Source organism: Dipteris shenzhenensis, chromosome 16 (genome assembly GCF_047967505.1).
Source record: "Dipteris shenzhenensis isolate YYH24624 ecotype China chromosome 16, Dip_SZ_1.0, whole genome shotgun sequence".
In the NCBI taxonomy this organism is placed as follows: Eukaryota; Viridiplantae; Streptophyta; class Polypodiopsida; order Gleicheniales; family Dipteridaceae; genus Dipteris; species Dipteris shenzhenensis.
In genome coordinates, this window is record NC_141611.1 from 54,127,391 (window position 1) to 54,147,693 (window position 20,303).

Consider the following 20,303-nt stretch of genomic DNA (forward strand, 5'->3'; position numbering starts at 1 on the left):
GCCTTTGGGCCTAGGGATTAATTACGCTTATGTGCTAGGCACCATGCCGCCTTTAATTACACATTATTAAGCCCACGCTTGGACTTTTAAAACCAAAGTTGTCACGGTCTTGTAGTACATTAAAGTACTTAGAATTTCACGCCCCCGTGACATACCCCTCTCTTGAAACAGCAAACCACAGTTTGCTGCCCCAAAACACAGGAGCGAGCATGAAATATAGCATAAAAGAGTATACAAGAAAGCCGCAGCTATAGTATACAGAGACAGTGAAAATATCGCTAGGAGAGGCATGCATCCATCCATATATACTGCTTAAAATCTATGTGATCCTCGGTGATCAATAGTCAAGATGCATCAATATCATGAAGTCTCACAGCAGAAATACTGTCAGCTCAGTATCTCGGATGAAACATACAGTGTCATCAAGCGACCTCATGAAATCACAGTGAGCCCGTCTGTACTGAGGGAGTGGAGGTGCTACCCCCCTTGAGCTTTCTAACTTTACCCTTGAGCTTTCTATCTCTGTGTGCCAGAATCTGCTCTGGGACTAGAAGTTCATCCTGTTCTTCCACTTCAGGCTGCACCTCATCAAGTACATCCTTGGGAATATCTCCATGATATTGCTTTAATAAGCTCACATGAAAGGCATTATGTATCTTCCAATGCGGAGGCAACTTCAGCCTGTAAGCTACCTCGTTTATCTTTTCAGAAACCTGGAAAGGACCATAGTAACGCATGTTCAGCTTTGTGTACAACCTTTCCTTGCCTTTCTTATTTTTCAGCCTTGCCTTCTGAAAACGCAGCAAAACCCAATCACCTTCTATGAATACCAATTCCCTGCGGTGCTTATTTGCTGCTCTTTTCTACTTGTCTTGACTTCTTTGCAAGGCATATTTGATCTTCTTGTAAGCCTCTTCAAGGCTTTCCACAAAACGATCAGCTTCGAAGATTTTCTCTTTTGTATGCAAAATGGGAGGTATCTTCCTGGCACCTTCCACTATTTCAAAAGCTGCTTTACCTGTGGATGTGTGCACCGTATTATTGTAAGCATATTCCAGCAAAGGCAAATAATGCTCCCATTTGCTTTTGTGGTCTAAGACATAGCATTTAAACATATCCAAGATGGTAGAGTTTTCCTGCTCCGACTGTCCATCAGACTGAGGGTGAAAAGATGACGAAATATTCAGCGTAGTGCCCATATTTTCAAACAGTCCTCTCCAAAAGAGGCTGGTCATCCTCGGATCTCTATCACTGATTATGGATTCAGGCATCCCATGATACTTGAAGACATGCTGCAAAAACAATTTGGCCATTTGATCTGCTGTAATTTTCTTTCTTACTGGCACAAAGTGGGCTTGTTTGCGAAACCTGCAAATTATTGTCCACAATCCATCATGTCCAGTAGGAGTACGTGGAAGATCAAACACAAAATCCATAGCTATGCTTTGCCATGGTCTATCCGGAATTGGCAAAGGGTGTAACAACCCAGGTGCCTTCTGCCTGTCAAACTTTACTTTCTGACAAACCATGCATGTTCTCACATATTCTTCCACATCTTTCCTCAAAGATGGCCAATAAAAGTATTGCTCCACTGCTGTAATTGTTGCTGTAATTCCCCTATGTCCTGCATATGGAGGAGCATGACTTTCCATTATGACTTTCTGTCGCATCTGATCAGTGACACAGAGTCGTCCATGAGTCAAAATGAAACCCTCTTTCAACATATAGTGATCATGCCTTTGACCATCAGAAAGCTGATCATAAATAGTTGAAAAATCAGCATCATTGACATACTGATCTTTCATCACATCTAACACATTGTTGTAAGCAATGCTCACTGCTGAAACACTGAGTTTCTTGGAGACTGCTTCAGGCTGTGGTTTCCTGGAAAGTGCATCAGCCACGACATTTTTGTTACTCGGCACATGTACAATTTGAAAATGAAACATTGAGAGGAAGTTAGCCCATCTCATGTGCTTTTCAGATAATTTTCTCTGCGTGAGAAAATATCTAAGTGACTGATGATCAGTTTGCACATAAAAATCAGCTCCAAGAAGGTAATGTTTCCATGTGGTCAAAGCATGTTATGCAACCACTCTGCCATCCTGCATCAAAGTGCCTCCTATGCTGTTCCCACATGCATCACAAGTTACAACGAAGGGTTTTGCAAGATCTGGCAAGATAATAACGGGTTCTGAACACAATTTTTGCTTCAGCTCTTCAAAAGCTGCATTTTCCTTTGGTCCCCACCGAAACGGTACAGCTTTCTTTTGTAAAGCATGCAAGGGAGAAGCAATTTCTGCAAAGTACTTTATAAACCTCCGATAGTATGAACACAACCCAAGAAAGCTTCTGACTTCATGCAGATTTTTCAAAATTGGCCAACTCCTTATGACCTCAACTTTTACAGGATCCATCTTGACTCCATCCTTTGACACTATATGACCGAGAAAATGAATCTCATGCATAAAGAACTCACTTTTCTTGGTGTTTATTAATAGCTTGTGTCTTTTCAACTCTTGAAACACAATAGTGAGGTGTTTCCTGTGCTCCTGCTCATTTTTAGAGAACACAATGATGTCATCGAAGAAAGTGCCCACAAACTTTCTGTGTGCTCTAAAAATTATGTCCATCATTCTATTGAAAGTGGCAGGGGCATTAGTCAAACCAAAAGGCATCACAAGGAACTCATATAAGCCAAATGAAGTGCGGAAGGCAGTCTTGTAGACATCTTCAGGCCGTATCCTTATCTGATGGTATCCACTTTTAAGGTCAATACGACTGAACATTGAGGAACCTTCCAACCGATCCAATATATCACCAATGCGTGGAATTGGAAAACGGTTCTTAATTGTGACTTTATTCAAAGCCCTATAATCAATACACATTCTCCAACTGCCATCCTTCTTTTGCACAAGCAACACAGGGGAACAGTAAGGAGACTTACTTGGCTGTATTAATTCCTTTTCCAAGAGTTCCTTCACTTGTGACATTATCTCTTCATGTTGTGCCTTACTGACACGATAGGGAGGTATATTAGGCGGTGAGCTTCCTGGAATTATATCAATTTGATGATCCTCGGGCCTCTTGGGAGGTAATTCTTGAGGAAGTGCATCTGAGAAACAATCCTGAAAATCTGAAATAAAAGCAGCCCTTTCTCTATCTAAAGCAGAAAGAGTAGAGCCTTCCTGAACTGGTTGGCTGTCCTCTTTGACAAAAATCAAGTACGCTGAAATATGACGCTTTATTACATTGGAAATACAAGAAGCTGAAACTACAGGGATGGACTCCCCTTTCAACTTTACATCAAGTACATGATTTTTGCCTCTATGAGTTAAAGAAATCTTCTTGTTTCTCATCTGCACATCAGCCCCCACCCTGTACATCCAAGGCATCCCAAGCAAAGCATCACACTCTGGCAAAGGCATAATGTAGAAGTCCTCTGCATCCTGATATCCCTGGATATGCATCCTCAACTTGCCAATGATAGGAGTGACAGGTGTGTTGAGTTCAGGGTTGGCCATATCACACATGTCGGATGGCCCCATTTCCTCAGGCTCGATGCCAAGCCTTCCTGCCATATCAGGAGTTATGAATTTTGCCTTTGCCCCAGAATCAAAGAAAAACAAACAATTCTGATTTTTTATTTTTCCCCATGCTCTGCACATCTCAGTCTTTTTCATTTCCTCTTCATCATGTGCATGTGGTGTTGGAATTATATCTATAATTCAGCAGTGACCAATGTAATATAATAAGTTAGTTAGGGGCACTTTTTCCTCTTTTAGAGGTTTTTCCTTCTAACTGCAGTTAGTTCACTAACTATGGTTAGTGACTACTAAGGTTTTGTCACTATGACAAAACCTTATCTACACTACTTTGTGTTGTACTCTTTTTTACATACTCTATAGAGCAACTACTGCTTCCAAGCTTACGACTCTCTCACACTCTCTTGCTCTCTATCTCTCTCTGTTCCTTCATTTGGTATCAGAGCAGGTCCAAGAGTCTGGTGCTCCTTGCTCCCTCAAGCTTCAACCATTGCCTCGACTTTCAGCCTCAGCAAATCTGCCCGTACAGTCCGTACGACTGTACGGATTTCTAACGCCTGCCGTACGATTTCGCCCGCCGTACCAGCGCCGAATCTGTTCGTCATCTGCTGCAGTACTGTTCCGTACCAGTTCCGTACAAATCCGTACCTGCAGTCGTACTTCGCCGTACCAGCGCCGAAAAGTTGCGTCATCTACGCCGTACTTCGCCGTACCTACGCGCCGTACACCGTACAGCGCCGTACATCGTGACTGTACCTGTCGTCGACGTATCTGCCGTACAGTGCCGTACAAACTGTACGGCATTTCCGTACAGTATTCAGTACAGTAAATCTGTACTGAATCTCAGTAAAGCAGCAAGTATCTTCTTGGTTTTGGACAAGAGATTTGCAGGTGTTTCTTGGCAGGTCATCTTTGATTTGGCAGGTGATTTTTGGCAGGCTGAGTTTACAGACAGCCATTGTTTGGCTAAGTATTCTGCAAGAACATTTGGGGCATTTTGCAGATTGCAGCCATTGCAATCATTGGGCAATTTTGAAGCTATCACAAGAGCAAAATTGCAGATTTGTCTGAAATTTGGGGCTTTTGTATTAAAATTGCAGATTTGGGGCTTTTGACATTTTTACCCCTTTCTGGCTGCAATTTCTAGCCACAAATTGGGGCTTTTGTGTTTGGAGGAGCATTTTTTGGAGTATTCAGTATATACTGCCTTTATTGGAGTGTTTGGAACACTTTTGGCAGATTTTGGAGAGTGTTTTATGCTTGGACAGATTTCTGACAGCTCAAGTGCAGAAATCTAAGTTACATATACAGCCCGTGCTTGAGTGTGGTTTTTGGGAGTTGTGCATTTTATTCCCAGTAAGGGAATTCAGCCTTGTATCTGCTTCAATTCCTTTTTCAGATATGGCCCATCAAAATCAGAATGATTTTCAGTTTGGTGGTCTTTCTCAAGAAGACAAATTAGATGGTACCAACTACTCCCTCTGGAGTTTCATGGTACGTAATATTCTGATTTCTCGCAATTTATGGGATTATGTCAATGGGGATGAAATCCGACCAGCAGATATTGCACCTGCTACCCCTCCTCACCAAGGAGGTGGAAGAGGTCGTGCACAAGGTGCAGCTGCAGGACAAGTTGTTGGTGCAGCTACAGTTAATACTCCTGAGCAAAAGAGATGGGATTCACGAGATGCCTTAGCCTTGTCTTGCATCTCTCTTTCAGTGAAAAGATCAATCATTCCGCATATCCGGTCGTGTAAGACCTCCAGGGCAGCGTGGGATATTTTGGAAAGCATGTATGCAGCACGGAATGATGCCAGGGTATCTTTTTTAAAAAGAGAGTTGAGCAATACACATATGGAGGAGGGTGACTCCATGTCAGCCCACCTCACTAAGCTACAGGATCTCAGAGAGCAGTTGTTAAATATAGATGAAATTATTCCTGATTCAGAGATGATTACAACCACTCTGAATTCTCTTCCTGAGTCTTATCTCAGCTTTCATACTTCGCTGAATTTATCATTGAGGGGGGGTGCAAATCCTCTTTCTTTTCATGAGCTGATAGGACTTCTGCTTCAGGAAGAGCAGACCAGGAAAAATTTGGCTTCACGTGCAGGTGAACAAGCCATGCTCTCAAAATTCAAATCAAAAACAAAGGGACAGGCAAAAACAGCAGCAAATCAGCCTTCCAGTGGGTCAGGACAGCCTTCACAAAAGGCTAAAAGTGATGCAAGCAAGCCCAAAAAGAAGGGTTTCTGTCACTACTGCAAAAAGCCAGGTCATCACATAGCAGAATGCAGGAAAAGGATTGCAAAGGAAAAGAAAAACAGCTCAGGAATGGCTGTTTCAGATTCAGCCCCTTGTGCATCTGACAGTGGGGATGCTGCAGCCAACTTTGTTGGTCAAGATTATGCCTTTTTATCTTGCATTTCTGATTCTAAGTTGGCTGTTCCAGATGCTCGGGATAGTACAGCTTCATGCAGTGATGATACATATGCATTTTTGACTTGCAGTTTTGACTCTCCTTCAGATGCATCTGCTTTCAGTGTTGATGAAACACTGAACACATGGTATTTTGACAGCGGTGCATCCAAGCACATCACTTCGAGGAAGTGTCTCTTTACTTCCTTGCATCCACCCCCTGTTGGTAAGAAAGTCACTTGTGCCAACAACTCCTCATATTCAGTACGTGGCACAGGAGAAGTTGAGCTCACTGCAATTGATGGCTCAATTTTCAGACTTTCTGATGTTTTATATGTGCCTGGCATAACCAAAAATCTCCTTTCAGTGTCCACTCTTAACAGAGATGGATTTCAGGTCATCTTTGAGGATGACAAATGTGCTGTCCGGGACAGGGAAGCTAACTATGCCTTAATGTTATCTGGTACTCTGCTGCGTGGGCTTTTTCAGCTTGATATTTTTCAGAAAAGAGCAGCTCATGCTTTGGCAATTTCTTCCCCTACAGTTGCCATGCAAAATGCAGAATTATGGCATGCCAGATATGGCCACATGAATTACAACAGCTTGATGACACTTCAGAAATTTTCAATGGTTGATGCATTGCCCCCTCTTGAGATACCTCCTCCACATGCCTGTGAAGGGTGCATTTTAGGTAAAATGCATAGATTTCCCTTCAAGAAGGATGGTTCAGTTAAAGCTGTTCGCAAATTGCAGCTTATACACAGTGATGTCTGTGGTCCCATGAGGACTCCTTCATTGGGTGGTCATCTCTACTTTGTCACATTTATTGATGACTACTCCAATTTTACTTGGGTTTATGGGCTGAAAAAGAAATCTGAAGTGTTCACAGTGTTTAAACACTTTTCAGCCATGGTTGAAAATGAAACCGGGCTCAAGATACAGATATTACGCACGGATAGAGGTGGGGAATACCTATCTGCAGAATTTGATGCTTTCCTCAAACAAAAGGGTATTGTGCATCAACTCACAGTCAAGCTGACCCCTCAGCAAAATGGCAAAGCTGAGAGGAAAAATAGAACCCTCATGGAGATGGACAGATGTATGCTGAAAAGCAAACACATGCCTCATAAATTCTGGTTAGAGGGTTTGATGTGTGCCAATTACATTTTGAACAGGGCTCCCACTAAGGCTTTAAAAACAAAAACTCCTTTTGAGGTCTGGAATGACAGGAAGCCTTCAGTGGATCACTTCCGAGTCTTTGGATGCCTTGCCTATGCACATGTGCCAGTTGAATTTAGGCACAAATTGTCAGATAAAGCCATCAAATGCATATTTGTTGGATACAGTGCAGAAAGCAAGGGGTATCGTCTCTATGTACTTTTTGTACCTCTTTCTCAAGTGCTCTTTTGGGCAATTCCTCTCTCTTGGAAGTCACTTTCTGAGTCATTTTTGATGGCTGTCCCTCATGGGAAACTGATGCATGAGTGTGCGGCCCGCCATGAGAAGCTGATGCATGTGTGTACTCACTCTTTCCGTGCTTGTGCTCTCTTCATTTCTTCTTCTTCTTAGCATTTGTTTGCACAATCTGAGCCAAATTTTGAGCCAGCTGAGTCAAAGCAGTCACTGCACTTGCAAGCTGTGCATTCAACATAGTAGCATCATCTGACTCACTGCTAGAACTAGTATCACCGTTGAGCTCAGTTGTAGCTTCATGTGTGGCCTGCTCAAAAGGCATTTGTTGTGCTCCCTGCAGATGTACACTAGCTGGATCATTAAGGCTTTCCTGCCTTCTCCTTTGAGGAGTTGTGGAGCTCTCTTGCTCATGGGTACTCACCATGTTTATGGTTGTAATATTCAGCTGTCAAAAAGTGCAGCAAAGATATCCTTCCACCAAACTACCGTGGCCCACCTCTTGAGAACGAGTGTGTGGTATCCCGGCAATGGAACCAATGAAACCGGCCTCTAATCACTCAGAGGGCAATGGAACTAAACCTTTAATCACTTCAGCACTTATTTACAGCTCACAAAGCATATATCACAACCATTAACCATTGCATGATCACCATTTGGCATTTACCCATTTGTTCACAAACAAAACCACTGAAAAAGGGATGGAGGCTAGAATGCCCCTGCTCAACAGACATAGACAAGTGCACCCGATTGGCCCCCAAACACCGTGGCGCCCCTTTCGGTATTTCTTTATATTTCACAGTGAAATGATTACAAGTTGCATCTGGGAGACCTTCCCTGCAACTGAGCACGCAGCCCCAATTCACTAAGCCTTCGCAAGGCTTTCAAGCATAGAACACCATCACATAAGTGCACTTAACCCATAGGCTCAACCCAAAGGCATTCTCTTTTCCGAATGCAATTCCATTGGCTGTCCAGATGCAATCACGCTGCACCCCAGCTGCACTCTCCATGAGTGGTTTCCAGATGGCATTCACAAAGCTTTTCAAAGCTCCAAAATAAAATCAGCAAAGTACCCAACCAAAGAATGACTCATGTAGCACTGCCTGGGCACCTGTGAGCCAAGAAAGAGGCGGCACACGAGGCCAACCAATAGCTTATGGCAAAAAGAAATTGCAGTAGCAAAATCACTCACCAAGCCCTGAAAACTCGAACCAAGTCCTCAATCGCCAAGGACATAGTAGCCAATGCCCAATTGCATTCTCAGCCAAAGAGGAGTGCAAAGGCATGAAGAAAGAGCATTTACAAGAGCCGACCAGCAAGAATTCCACTGAAAAATGTGAAAAGAAGCACTTCTGTCGCGAAGGAGTGGAAGTTCTTGGGCTCAAAAGAAGCGTGCTTCAGAGAGGAATGCATTGAGAAGGTTTTGGAGAAGTTTCATCGCCGGAAAGTCCTCCAAAACTGAGAAAAACCAGTCAACCAGCGCGTGGGACCACTCGATATTCAACAGAAAGCTGTAGCTTTGCAAGAGGAGAGGCCCAGGAGGCGGTAGAAGCAAAAAGGTCCAGAAAAAGCCACTTTTGCAAATTCGACCAGCAAAAGAAGTGCTCAGCTCTGCCCGTTCTACCAAACGCACGGAGGGAAAAGCATATCACTACGAAGGGGAGGCAGAGGGGAAGCCATCGGGCCAAACGGAAGTCGAGGAATCCAAACGGGTGAGGAGTTATGAAGTAAAACGGAATTCAGCTGAAGGAGGCTGAAAAACCAATCCAAAATCTCAACAAAGGGAGAAGATGAGAGAGAAAACCACACATGTGAAGTTTAGAAGGCCCAGGAAGGTCCAGGAATGGCAAAGGAGCATGTAGAAAGCACTAGAGCCACCTCGAACTCTAGGGGGGCCACTGAAGGTACATGGCCCTCTAGGGGGCCCATTAAAAATGCCACATCATCATTTCCCAACAACCACTCTTTTAATTCCTTGGAATGCCTTTGGGCCTAGGGATTAATTACACTTATGTGCTAGGCACCATGCCGCGTTTAATTACACATTATTAAGCCCACGCTTGGACTTTTAAAACCAAAGTTGTCACGGTCTTGTAGTACATTAAAGTACTTAGAATTGCACGCCCCCGTGACAGCTTCTATATTTTTCACGGAGATAGCAAGTCCACTGGTTGTTAGCTTTAGGATTTGATTTGAAGGGTCTTGATCTGCAAACCAGCAAGCTGGGTATGCGGGGGAGAAGAAGTTCCCTGACAATTTTATGCTGGGACCTTGACAGCTTTAGCATTCTGATTGAACCAAGTGAGGAGGATTACTTTGTGCCTAATTCATGGCAATTGTTAAAAATGCCACTTCACCTCTACCAAACTGACATCCACAGATGATCAACCCTATATTAAAGTCGAAATGCTCCTAGAACTGTGACTAACCAAGTCACAAGCAAAAAGTCACTGATCTATCAGCCTAAATTCCACTTCACCTCTACCAAACTGACATGCACAAATGATCCACCATATATTAAAGTCGAAAAGCTCCTACAACTGTGAATTAGCAAGTCGGCCAGTAGAAAGTCACTGATCTATCCTATCAGCCTCTGAACAAGTGGACACAACTATCAAGGGCATGCTTTCTCTCTTCTTTCCACTTCTTTCCCCATTCGGCAAAATGGAAAAGGTACATCTTCTTTTCTATATATTATCATTCATGAAGTCTTTCAATGAAGCTCCCATAGGAATTCATGATTTCCAAACCATTAATATGCAGAGTCCTTTGCCGGTAGCTTTGTAAAAGCCATTTCATAACAGATACCTCTTTGAACAGGGAGTTTAAACAGATGGTATGGGCTACCATAGCATAGCTACTAAAGCTCAACCTGGTTTCCATCCACAAAGCCAAGCAAGACTGGAAATAAAGATAATAGCTAAGACAAGATAGTATGGAGTCGTACAATTTCACAAAACTGGAATTAAACTCAAGAAAAGGGAACAAAAAGTGATATGAAACCTTTTTTCTATAAAATTTGCCGAGACAACCAAAGCATATATACCTTTCCAGGAATGTCTAGCATGACGGCCCGGCTCCCTGTTGCGATCAAAATGTGCCTAGTACTGAACCTTTTTACTTGGCCATCAGTAAGGCTTACTTCCACTGTATGAGGATCTATAACTCTTCCTTCACCTTCAAAAATTGAGACTCCTGCGCTTGTAAGTATTCTCTTATATACTCCGTTCAAACGAGTGATCTCTTTATTCTGCAAGCCAAAATAATGCCAGTTATAGAAGTGATCACTATGCAACCAATGAACCAATGGTGACTAAAGTCATAGTACATACGCATAATAATTTATAAAACCATAGTACTTTAAATTCATAAGAGCTCGCTAACTAAAATTGAGGTTATTTCTTTGTTCACACAGACTATTCACACTTTCCAGCTAGCCCTAACAATTGCTGATTTAGGAAAAAAACTCTGGACTCGTCCAATTTTTCACCTTACCTTATTTGCTATAAGTCGCTTCCAGTCAAAAGTAATTTCCCCATCGATGTCCCAGCCAAAATTTTTGGAGTCCTTTATGAAAACACCAAAAACAGCATGACAGAATATTGTCCTTAATAAAATGTACGAATCAGCATGGTGGAGCATCATAAATATTTATAAAACTCTACAGACACAAATGGCGGTATGCCCACAACCTTGAGAGTACCTCAAATTCCCCCCTGAAGGAAGCACCGTATACTAATATCTTTTTCGGCACACAACCCCGGATAACACATCTGGCAAAAAAACGGAGTTTCCAATTTGATTGATGGCACCTCATAAATCTCCCTTTCTAGAAACATCTTATGTATATCTACAGCAAAATGTATAAAGAATGGTACAGATTTCTGCTGAGAAAAAATCTATGACATGCAAAAAGTGTCAATAATGTATACCACTTCTATTATGGAAGATATGGTACAAATTTCTGCTAAGAAAAAATCTATGACATGCAGTGTCAATAATGTATATCACTTCTGTTATGAAAGATATCTATCATCACAAATTACAAAAAGTCAAATATACTGACCAATCACACAATCACAAAAATACGCTTCCCAATAAACTCTAAAACATTATGCATGCCCTCAGCATAGTTCTATATGAAGTCGCCATTTGTGTGATCTGAACTAATGTGGGATGCCAAGGTTCACTAGCTGCATGCAACACTTTACGAATTCAGGTTGGGTTGGCTAACTTTAACTTTTTATTAAACCAAACACTTTGTGCTTTCTCTTATAATTTTAGTTCTTCTCAGTCTCATACCCTTTTTGGCCTTCTGTGGACGTTAATAAACCTTTCTTTCTTTCTTTCTCAAGACAACCCCTGCTACCCCCTAAGAAAAGAACCTCTCTCAAGCCCTTAGGAGACCACAATTTAAACGATTCACTATCTGTATAAGAATCATCCATTCCTTGTATAGTACTATTTTGTAATTCTAGGAAAAGATCCTCAAAACAAACAACATGGTTGAACAAGTGTCAGACAATGACCCGAAGCAACCTAAAGGAAACCCAAAAAAAAAGTATTCCATGGGTACACTACTCTATGCCATTATAATCAAAGCAACCTATGAAAATACAAAAGCAAAATGATCAAGAAAGCAAAAAACTAGATATCCTAGAAAGAGAGAGTCAAGGCAAGACTATTGCCAAATCATGCCATCTACGTTACCTCTAAAAAGAATATTGTGGTAACAAAGTCCAAAGTATTCCCTCGAGGAGCCTAAGGGACTGGTTCACGTCCATGTGCCTAACTTGCTCCATAATCATCACATAATTAATGCATCTACCATGTATATTAAGAATGAAATTTTTGATGTCTCCGCACAACAACATCCTATTGCGCCTAAGAAACAAGCTTGCACTCCCATAGCCAAAGCTAGCAAGCCAGATCTCATATGCACTCTTCATCCGTGCCTATGTCAATAGTACCATAGGTAACCATGGTAACATAAGAGAAAGGAACATATAGTTCTACATTCTCAGAGAATATTCACAAAGGTGAGAACTCTCCTCTCCATCCACTAGAACTTGCCAACCAAGGTCTTGTAGCCATCCTATGAGTATAGCCCTATCAGTCTCAAGCCTCTAATACAAGAAAGGGCTGCCATTAGCTGCACACGATTAACCCTAGGGCGGAAGAATGCTATCAATAGATAAGGATATTGGCCAGCTCCAACCATTTCCAAGACAAGGGTGCACCACCACTACCTATAAAGTAAAAGCTGGGTCCAAATTGGTTCCTTAGAGTGAAGTTCGGGACCTAGACCCTTGCAAAGAATTACACAACTCTACAACTCTGTATCAAAGAGGCTCAACTTCTTTTTGCTATCATCTTCTATCAACCCACCAACCTTTTCAAATATGATGCACCTATTGTTGCTAGGATCTCCTACCTGCTTCAAACTTCACATAGTCCTCCATCATCTCTTCTCCCTACCCACTACCCCTCCCATAATTTCCCTTAACTACTACTCATAGTTGAGGTTACTCTTCTCGATTTCCCTCTATTTCCTTTCCATCAGTAAGAAGAAAAAGAAGACTGAGGATAGCAAAGAGCATAATCTTTAATGAAGATCAATGTCTAATGAAAGTCCTATATGAAAGGCCTCCCTATGAGTGACAATTATGAGAGGGTGTACATTGCATGCTAAAAATAGAAGATATCACTTCATGAAAGAATCTCTCTCCATAGCAAGCATAAATCTCTTATGAAGATCATTGCCTCATGGGAAATCTCCCATAGAATAGGAATGCCCTTGTTTAAATCAAAGATGTTGGACTAGATGGTTCATTGCCGCATCAGTAAGCCCCCAAATAAGAGCATAGGTGTAACAGGGAGATAGCCCAAGTCACTCTCTCTCTTGCTCACTACTATCTGAACTGATAGAATGCACTCAAAACACAAGTGGAACGATGGAGTGAGTGTGAGAATCAGAGGGAGGAAATATAGTGGGCCTTAATAAACTGTAACAATGTCTGGCCCAAAGGGCTGAATATTCACAGGTGTAGAGAACTGAAAGGACTAAGTACTGTATGGAGGGCACAAACCCTCAACACAAAAGAGGAATGTTCTGTTGTATGGAGAACCAAACCTCACTGCTGAACTGAGTGCTGAAGGAGGAATTGGACTGCTGCAGAACCCTAACTGCCACTGCTGTCCAGACCGAACCGGGCCTGTAGATGGAACCTGTAGACGCCCAGGATGGGGGCAGATCTGCTGTTGACTATCCTGGCCTGTACTGCTGCTGATCCCTGTGAAGGCTGCTAAGGACTGAAGCCCAATTTGGGCCCTAAACAGGCTGACACTGCTGGTAGGTCACCCGACCTGACCCCTACTCCTAACCAACTAAACCGACTGGCCATCTGATACGTTCGTTTCCTAATTACTACAGCAGATCACGGGAGTAGCACCACAGAATATCCTCCCAGCCAACCTTGCTGAAGCATGAGAGCTCACACAGAAATCGACATCCAATCACGTGAAAAGTCCATTCTCCATCTCTCACTAACTCCAACAAGCCCCATCTCCCTAGATGGATCTAGATGCCACATGTCATCATCATAGGGCCTTTCCTAATGCATCTTTTTGCCCCTCTCTTGGGATACTTTAATTTCCTTTGCCCCTAGGCACATTTCTTGCATTAGGCCCTTAGCCTTAGATCCACCTAGTCTGGTGCTATCAGCCCTCACCTAGGACCTTGACATTAATTCCCTCTCGATCATTTACATGAAGCGCAAACAAATATACTACCAACATAGATCCTTAAGGGAAATGTCGACTGATTCTTCCGAGGTCATGCTACCTCGGCTAGAGCGTAACATTCCTTCCCTCTTCAGACATCAGCGTCCTCGATGATAAAGTCTGGGAACACCCTCCGCAACTGGTATATGGATTCCCAGGTAGCTTCTAATAGAGGCAGACCATGCCATGCAACCAACACCGTGGGTATCTTCCAATTGCGCACTTGCATTGTTCCTCGGTCCAGGATTCTTGTTGGTTTGTGCCTTGCATTATCCTCTATCTCCTGAAACAAAACCACACCTTCGATTAGTGAGTCACCAGTATGCAAAAATTTCTTTAAACGAGAAACATGAAACACTGGGTAAACCTTGCAACCCTGTGGCAATTCTAATTTCTAGGCTACCTTGCCTATTCTCTTTAGAATTAACCACGGCCCACAGTAGCGAGGTGATAACTTAGCACACTCTCCTGAAGTTCACGACTTCAAGTGCGAAGGAACTCTGAGAAAAACTTATTCTCCTTCCTTAAATTCTCTTATAGACCGGTTTTCATCCGCATACGCCTTGGCTCTATCCATAGCCTGGCGGATATTAGCTCTCGCAAGTGCTAGCATCTCCCGCATCTGAACCACAAAGTTCGCGGCACTAGGCACTCTCTGAGATACTCCAACTGAAGTTGGATTTGCTGGTCTATAACCATAATTGAATTCAAACGGACCAAACTCCATAGGGTATGTTTTCTATCATTGTAGGCAAACTCTAACAAAGGCAACCACTTGTCCCACGAATGTTGCCTCAATGACACATATGCCCTCACCATATCCTCTAAAATCTGGTTGACTCTCTCCGTCTGACCATCCGTTTCAGGATGATCCCCACTACTCATTCCCAACTCAATCCTTAGTGTCTCAAATACCGCTGTCCAAAAATGACCGGTAAATCTGACATCTCTGTCTGACACTATGGATCTAGGCAATCCATGCAGACGAAATATATGTCTAATAAACAAATCCGCCACTTGCGGGGCATTAACAGACTCTTTAGTTGGAATGAAGTGAGCCATCTTGGTTAGACGATCAACCACCACAAGGATAGAATCATAACCACCTTGTGTCGTAGGCAGCCCTACAATAAAGTCCATGGAAATGCTGTCCCACTTACTTAGTGGTATCTCCAAGGGCTGTAAAAGTCCGGGTGGCTTCACCCGCTCGGCCTTGCTTACTTGACACGAAAAATACAGTCTCACATATTCATGAATATGCTTTTTCATCTTTGGCCAAAAGAAATCTCGCTTCACGAGATCATACGTCTTCTCGACTCCTGGATGTCCCGCACATGGGCTATCATGGCACTGTCGAATGACTCTCTACCTGAGATTATTCTGACTAGGTACTACAACCTTGCCATTTCTTTTCAGCATATCATTCCTTATGGTATATCTTGCATATGTTTGACCTTTTCTGGATGCCACGTCATCCTTTTCTTTCCCGAGTCTAAACACATGAGCTTTAGGCCATAAGCTCTGAACAAACTCGTCCACCTTTAGAGTTTCTCTAATCTCGGTCATTAGAGCACTCTCTAATACCGTAAAACTCATATTGTGCATAATACGAGACACGCATCAGCAACTTTATTACCCTTCCCTCTTCGGTACCGAATCGTCAAATTAAACTCCTGCATGAGCTCTGCCCACCTAGCTTGGCGGCCCCTCAAGTAAGGCTGTTTACAAAAATGTTTCAGACTATTATGATCCACATCCACATAAAACTCTGAACCATACAAATAATGCCTCCATGTTTTCAAAGCATGGATAACAGCATACAACTCTAATTCATGAGTTGGCCAATTCCTTTGAGAGGGAGAAAGCTTCTTGCTTTCAAAGGCTACTGGCCTTCCCTCTTGAAGGAGAACTGCTCCTACCGCAATGCCACTTGCATCGGTTTCCAGGAACAACGGTTTCTGGAGATCACCGGTCTTGTGACCACAGCTTGTTTTATGGTGTTAAAACTTTCTTGTTGATTCTGTCCCCATATAAAAGATACTTTATCTGAGGTCAGATCAGTAAATGGCGATACTGTTTCGAAATATCCTTTGATATGTCTTCTATAAAATTGGACAAATCCCAAGAATGATCGCAAAGCGGTCAGACTCTGAGAGATTCGCCAAGTTAGTATCGCAGCCACTTTCTTTGGATCCATTTCTACTCCCTCTGGAGTAATTATGAATCCTAAGTATTCAAGTCTAACCATACACAGTATAGTTTTCTTTTTATTTACATAAAGACTGGCTTTCCTCAAAGTACGGAACACTGTTCTTAAGTGTTCGCAATGCTCAGTAATACTTTTACTGAACACTAGAATATCGTCAATAAAATATACTCTAAACTTTCAGATATACGGACATAGTAAATCGTTCATAAGCATGACGAATGTAGCTGGAGCATTCGTAAGTCCGAAGGGCATTACCAAAAACTCATAATGACCAAACCTGCTTCTGAAAGCGGTTTTATGCACATCCTTAGCTCTAATCCGGATCTCATGGTAGCCACACTTAAGATCTATCTTGCTGAAAATCACGGCTCCATGTAATGCATCTAGCAAATCATCAATCCGAGCCATCGGATATCTGTGCTTAACAGTGATATTATTCAATGCTCTATAATCTATACAGAGGCGAAACGTATCATCCTTTTTCTTCTTTAATATCACTGGCGAAGCAAAAGGTGAGAAACTTAGTTGAATCTGCCCCAACTTGAGGTATTCTTCCAGTTGTCTACGCACCTCCGCCTCTTCAGTAAAACTCATTCTATAGGGAGGTCTATTTACAAGTTCTGCCCACGGGGTCAGTTCAATCTTATGCTGAACATTCCGCTCTGAAGGTAATCCATGAGATAGTTCATCCCTAAAACAGTTAGAAAACTCCTCTGCTATAAGATTAGCCAGCTTGGCCATCTCACCACTTTGCGCAACATCAGTGCTAGCCGAAGAATCATCAACCGGCTCTACCGATGCTGTACAAAGGAATAAAAACTCTTCTTGAGCTTTTCGGATTTCCATCACGGAAACCAACAGTCCCTGAGGTACATCTTTCTCACCTCGTAAGACATAAAGCACATCATTCATCTTGAATTGATATACGTGCTTTTTCCAATCAATGGCTGGATTCTTCCTAGAATGCCACGCCATACCCAGGGCTATATCTACATGAGCAAGCTTACTCATTTCAAAATCAAGCTTCTCAGCATAGTCCTGAATACGAAGCTCCAACTGGGTAACCCTTTGGTCCCATACTTCAATTGAACTTCCATCTGTCATCCTCACTGTATACGCATAGTCAAATGGGTTAGTCTTTAACTTCAGCCTCTTCACGAGCTTGGAGTTCATTACATTGTGAGTTGACGCCGAGTCAAACAACACAATGACATCATGATTAGCCACTTGCCCTTTCATCTTAATTAACTCCGTATCATTAAAGGCTGTATACCCCGTTGCTGCGGGCCTAGATAGGATGTTACCAGGTGCACTCGTTACTAGCTTAGCAACAGACACACATAACAAACAAGGTACTGACCTCTGAGAAGATCCGGCTAGCTGAATCTACATCTGTTCCGCTCTGGGACTTCCCTCCATCTCCACGCCGCATTCTGAGACTACCATCTTAGCCATCCGATGATCCTTATTTCGTGGACAATCTTTCCACTGATGAGGCTGGAGGCAACCAAAACACAGGCCTTCTCTCCTCACTTTTTCTCTTTGCTCTGGGTTTAAGGGAGACTTAGACCAAGCATGGGCTGCCATTGGTGTTACTTTCCTCTTCACTCCAATGGTGGTACTGGATTTAGGAGTTTCAGCTGGTCTCGCTTGCTTGGCTTGACCACTCGGCTGAGAACCACTCCCTTTAGTAATCCACTTCTTCTTAAACCCAGATTTCTTCTGATACCCATACTGGGTTCCGACCTGTGCAAACCCACTTGGCCTGCTGCCCTTGGCATCTTCATACTTTAGGGCTATGGCTATTGCATCATCCGAACTTCCATTTTAATCCGATCATTCAATCCAAATATGAAATCTTTCACTTGGATTGATTGAGGTAGGGGTTCATCAACCTTCATTACGCTCTCTCGAAACTTATCAATGTATTCTGACACTGACAAATTTCTCTGACGAAGGTTTCTATACTGATCCCAAGCTCGGGATGCTTCATCAGGAGGTAAGAAGTGTTTCCTAAATTCCCTTTTAAACCCCTCCCATGTAGTGGATGCAATACCATCTTTCTGTTGTTTAATCCACCACCGATCCGCTGCCTCACTAAACATGTGGGTGGCCTCGCAGATCTTCTTGATATCATTTCTGATTTCACAAATGGCGAACGCCTCGTCCCATTTGTGTAACCAGGTCTCAATGACATCAGAACTACGATCATTCATCCGACCAGAATACTTTTTCGGCCTATAATTGGCAATATTAGATACTTTAGCCTTTCTAGGCTCGACCGTATGAATACTAGACTCCGGTTCCATTGGAGCCTTTCCTTTCTCATGTCGAGAAGGTCTGGCAGACATACTATGTATTACTCTTCTAAGTTCAGATTGCCCTGCATTTGCCTGTAACTGTTTCGTTAATAACTGCTACAAGGCATCCTCAAGTAATGCAATCCTGCCAGATAAGGTGTGAGCTACTGGGCGCGACACCTGCTGGGTCGGCCGGACTCCTGACTCACTAGGGTCCCTCCTGGAAGCTCCTTCTGCTTCTTCCATTCAGGTCAATGGGTGTTTCGCTTTTCTTTCTTTCTTTTTTTTTTAAACACCGCTAAAACACTGTACTTACAAACTGACAAAATTCAGTGTACTGGCACTCTGACACAATTCCCTATACTAGGGAATACCTGCAATCCCAGATTCACACTAACTAGGCATTTGACACAAGCATATATCACAATATACCCCAAACCACTTTCCCTATACTAGGGAAATTCCTGCATCAAACTGACTTTATCACAAAGGGATATGCACAAGCATGATCTCCCAGATTGCCCACACGAATTTGAAGAAGTCAAAAAAATCCCAAGTCTGCTATGTACCCTGCTATGGCATCGAACCTTCATGCAGACTAAACATTCACGAGAACCTCTTCATGCAAGTGGAGCATCAACAAAGACTAAGGTCGGGGAAAGAAAAAAAAAACACAGAATTGAAGAATGCCAAAGAAAGCTTCCTGGTTGATTCGCCTCTGCACACAGCTCACACTATCTGCTAATTCGTCACAGTCCCCTGTGTATATACGATCTTCTTGCTACTTGACTGCATCACGCTGTCCCGATCGTCAGTCTATCGCCTGCTCTCTATTTCGTTAGACGTAGTTCCACTAGCTAATTCACAACGAATGATAGGCTCTATTCCTTCCAAAAGGATCGCACGTCATCCAGACTGGAGACACGCCTCAGCTCCACGTCATTCAATCCCCTGCGCTCCTGCGACACCTTGTAAGCCTAGAGCTTGGCTGTATCGTCAGCCTATCGCCTATTTTCACAGGCTCACAGACCCCTCGTAATCTCTGCCTGCGCGTCGCCCATCCACGTATCGCATCGAGGGCCTCCCCATAACACGAGCCACTGATACCAAATGACACAAGCTAATGTTCAGGAGAAAAAAAAAAAAATGACGAAAACAAGAGCAAATGATGTCGAAAGCCCCTAGTCTGTTCACTCCTGCCACCCGATGCTATTAGTCATGGAGCGGCTGAGTCATCCAAAATCGGAGTAGGGTTCCCATAAGCAAGACGGACGTTCCTTCGTCGATGAAGTTTCGTAGATGAAACAAATTCAAAACTCCCACTACTGTCACGAACCCCGTGCGTCGCCCATCGCCACGTATAGCCTCAATTTTGTAGATCTTTTAATTCCACGCTGTTTGCGTAGGCCAGCGCCGATCAGACCTCTCCGTTAAGCCCACGAACGGTCACGCATCCCATGCCTGCGCTCAAGTCTGCTGTCCAATACCAAACATTACGTTCTTCAAAGTCTTCCTTCACCAGGGATACATAGCAGTCCATCAATGGCTCAGCCTCACGAACAGGGCCACCTAACAGACCCGTCGTTCGCCTTCATTCATCGTACTCAATTCGGTCAGGTCCAGCATGCGTAGTAA

The 20,303-nt window shown here is 43.0% G+C and overlaps 1 protein-coding gene across 1 annotated transcript in view; it reads right to left on the reverse strand.

The window, feature by feature from the left end:
- Positions 1-20,303, reverse strand: part of LOC147893134 (glutathione-disulfide reductase) — a 147,235-nt gene that overhangs the window by 93,545 nt on the left and 33,387 nt on the right. The window contains exons 3-5 of the mRNA XM_087387095.1: positions 11,080-11,149; positions 10,872-10,943; positions 10,423-10,626 (exon numbers count right to left, since the gene is read on the reverse strand). Coding sequence (XP_087243221.1) covers positions 10,423-10,626; positions 10,872-10,943; positions 11,080-11,149 — 346 coding nt within the window. The remainder of the gene's footprint in view (positions 1-10,422; positions 10,627-10,871; positions 10,944-11,079; positions 11,150-20,303) is intronic.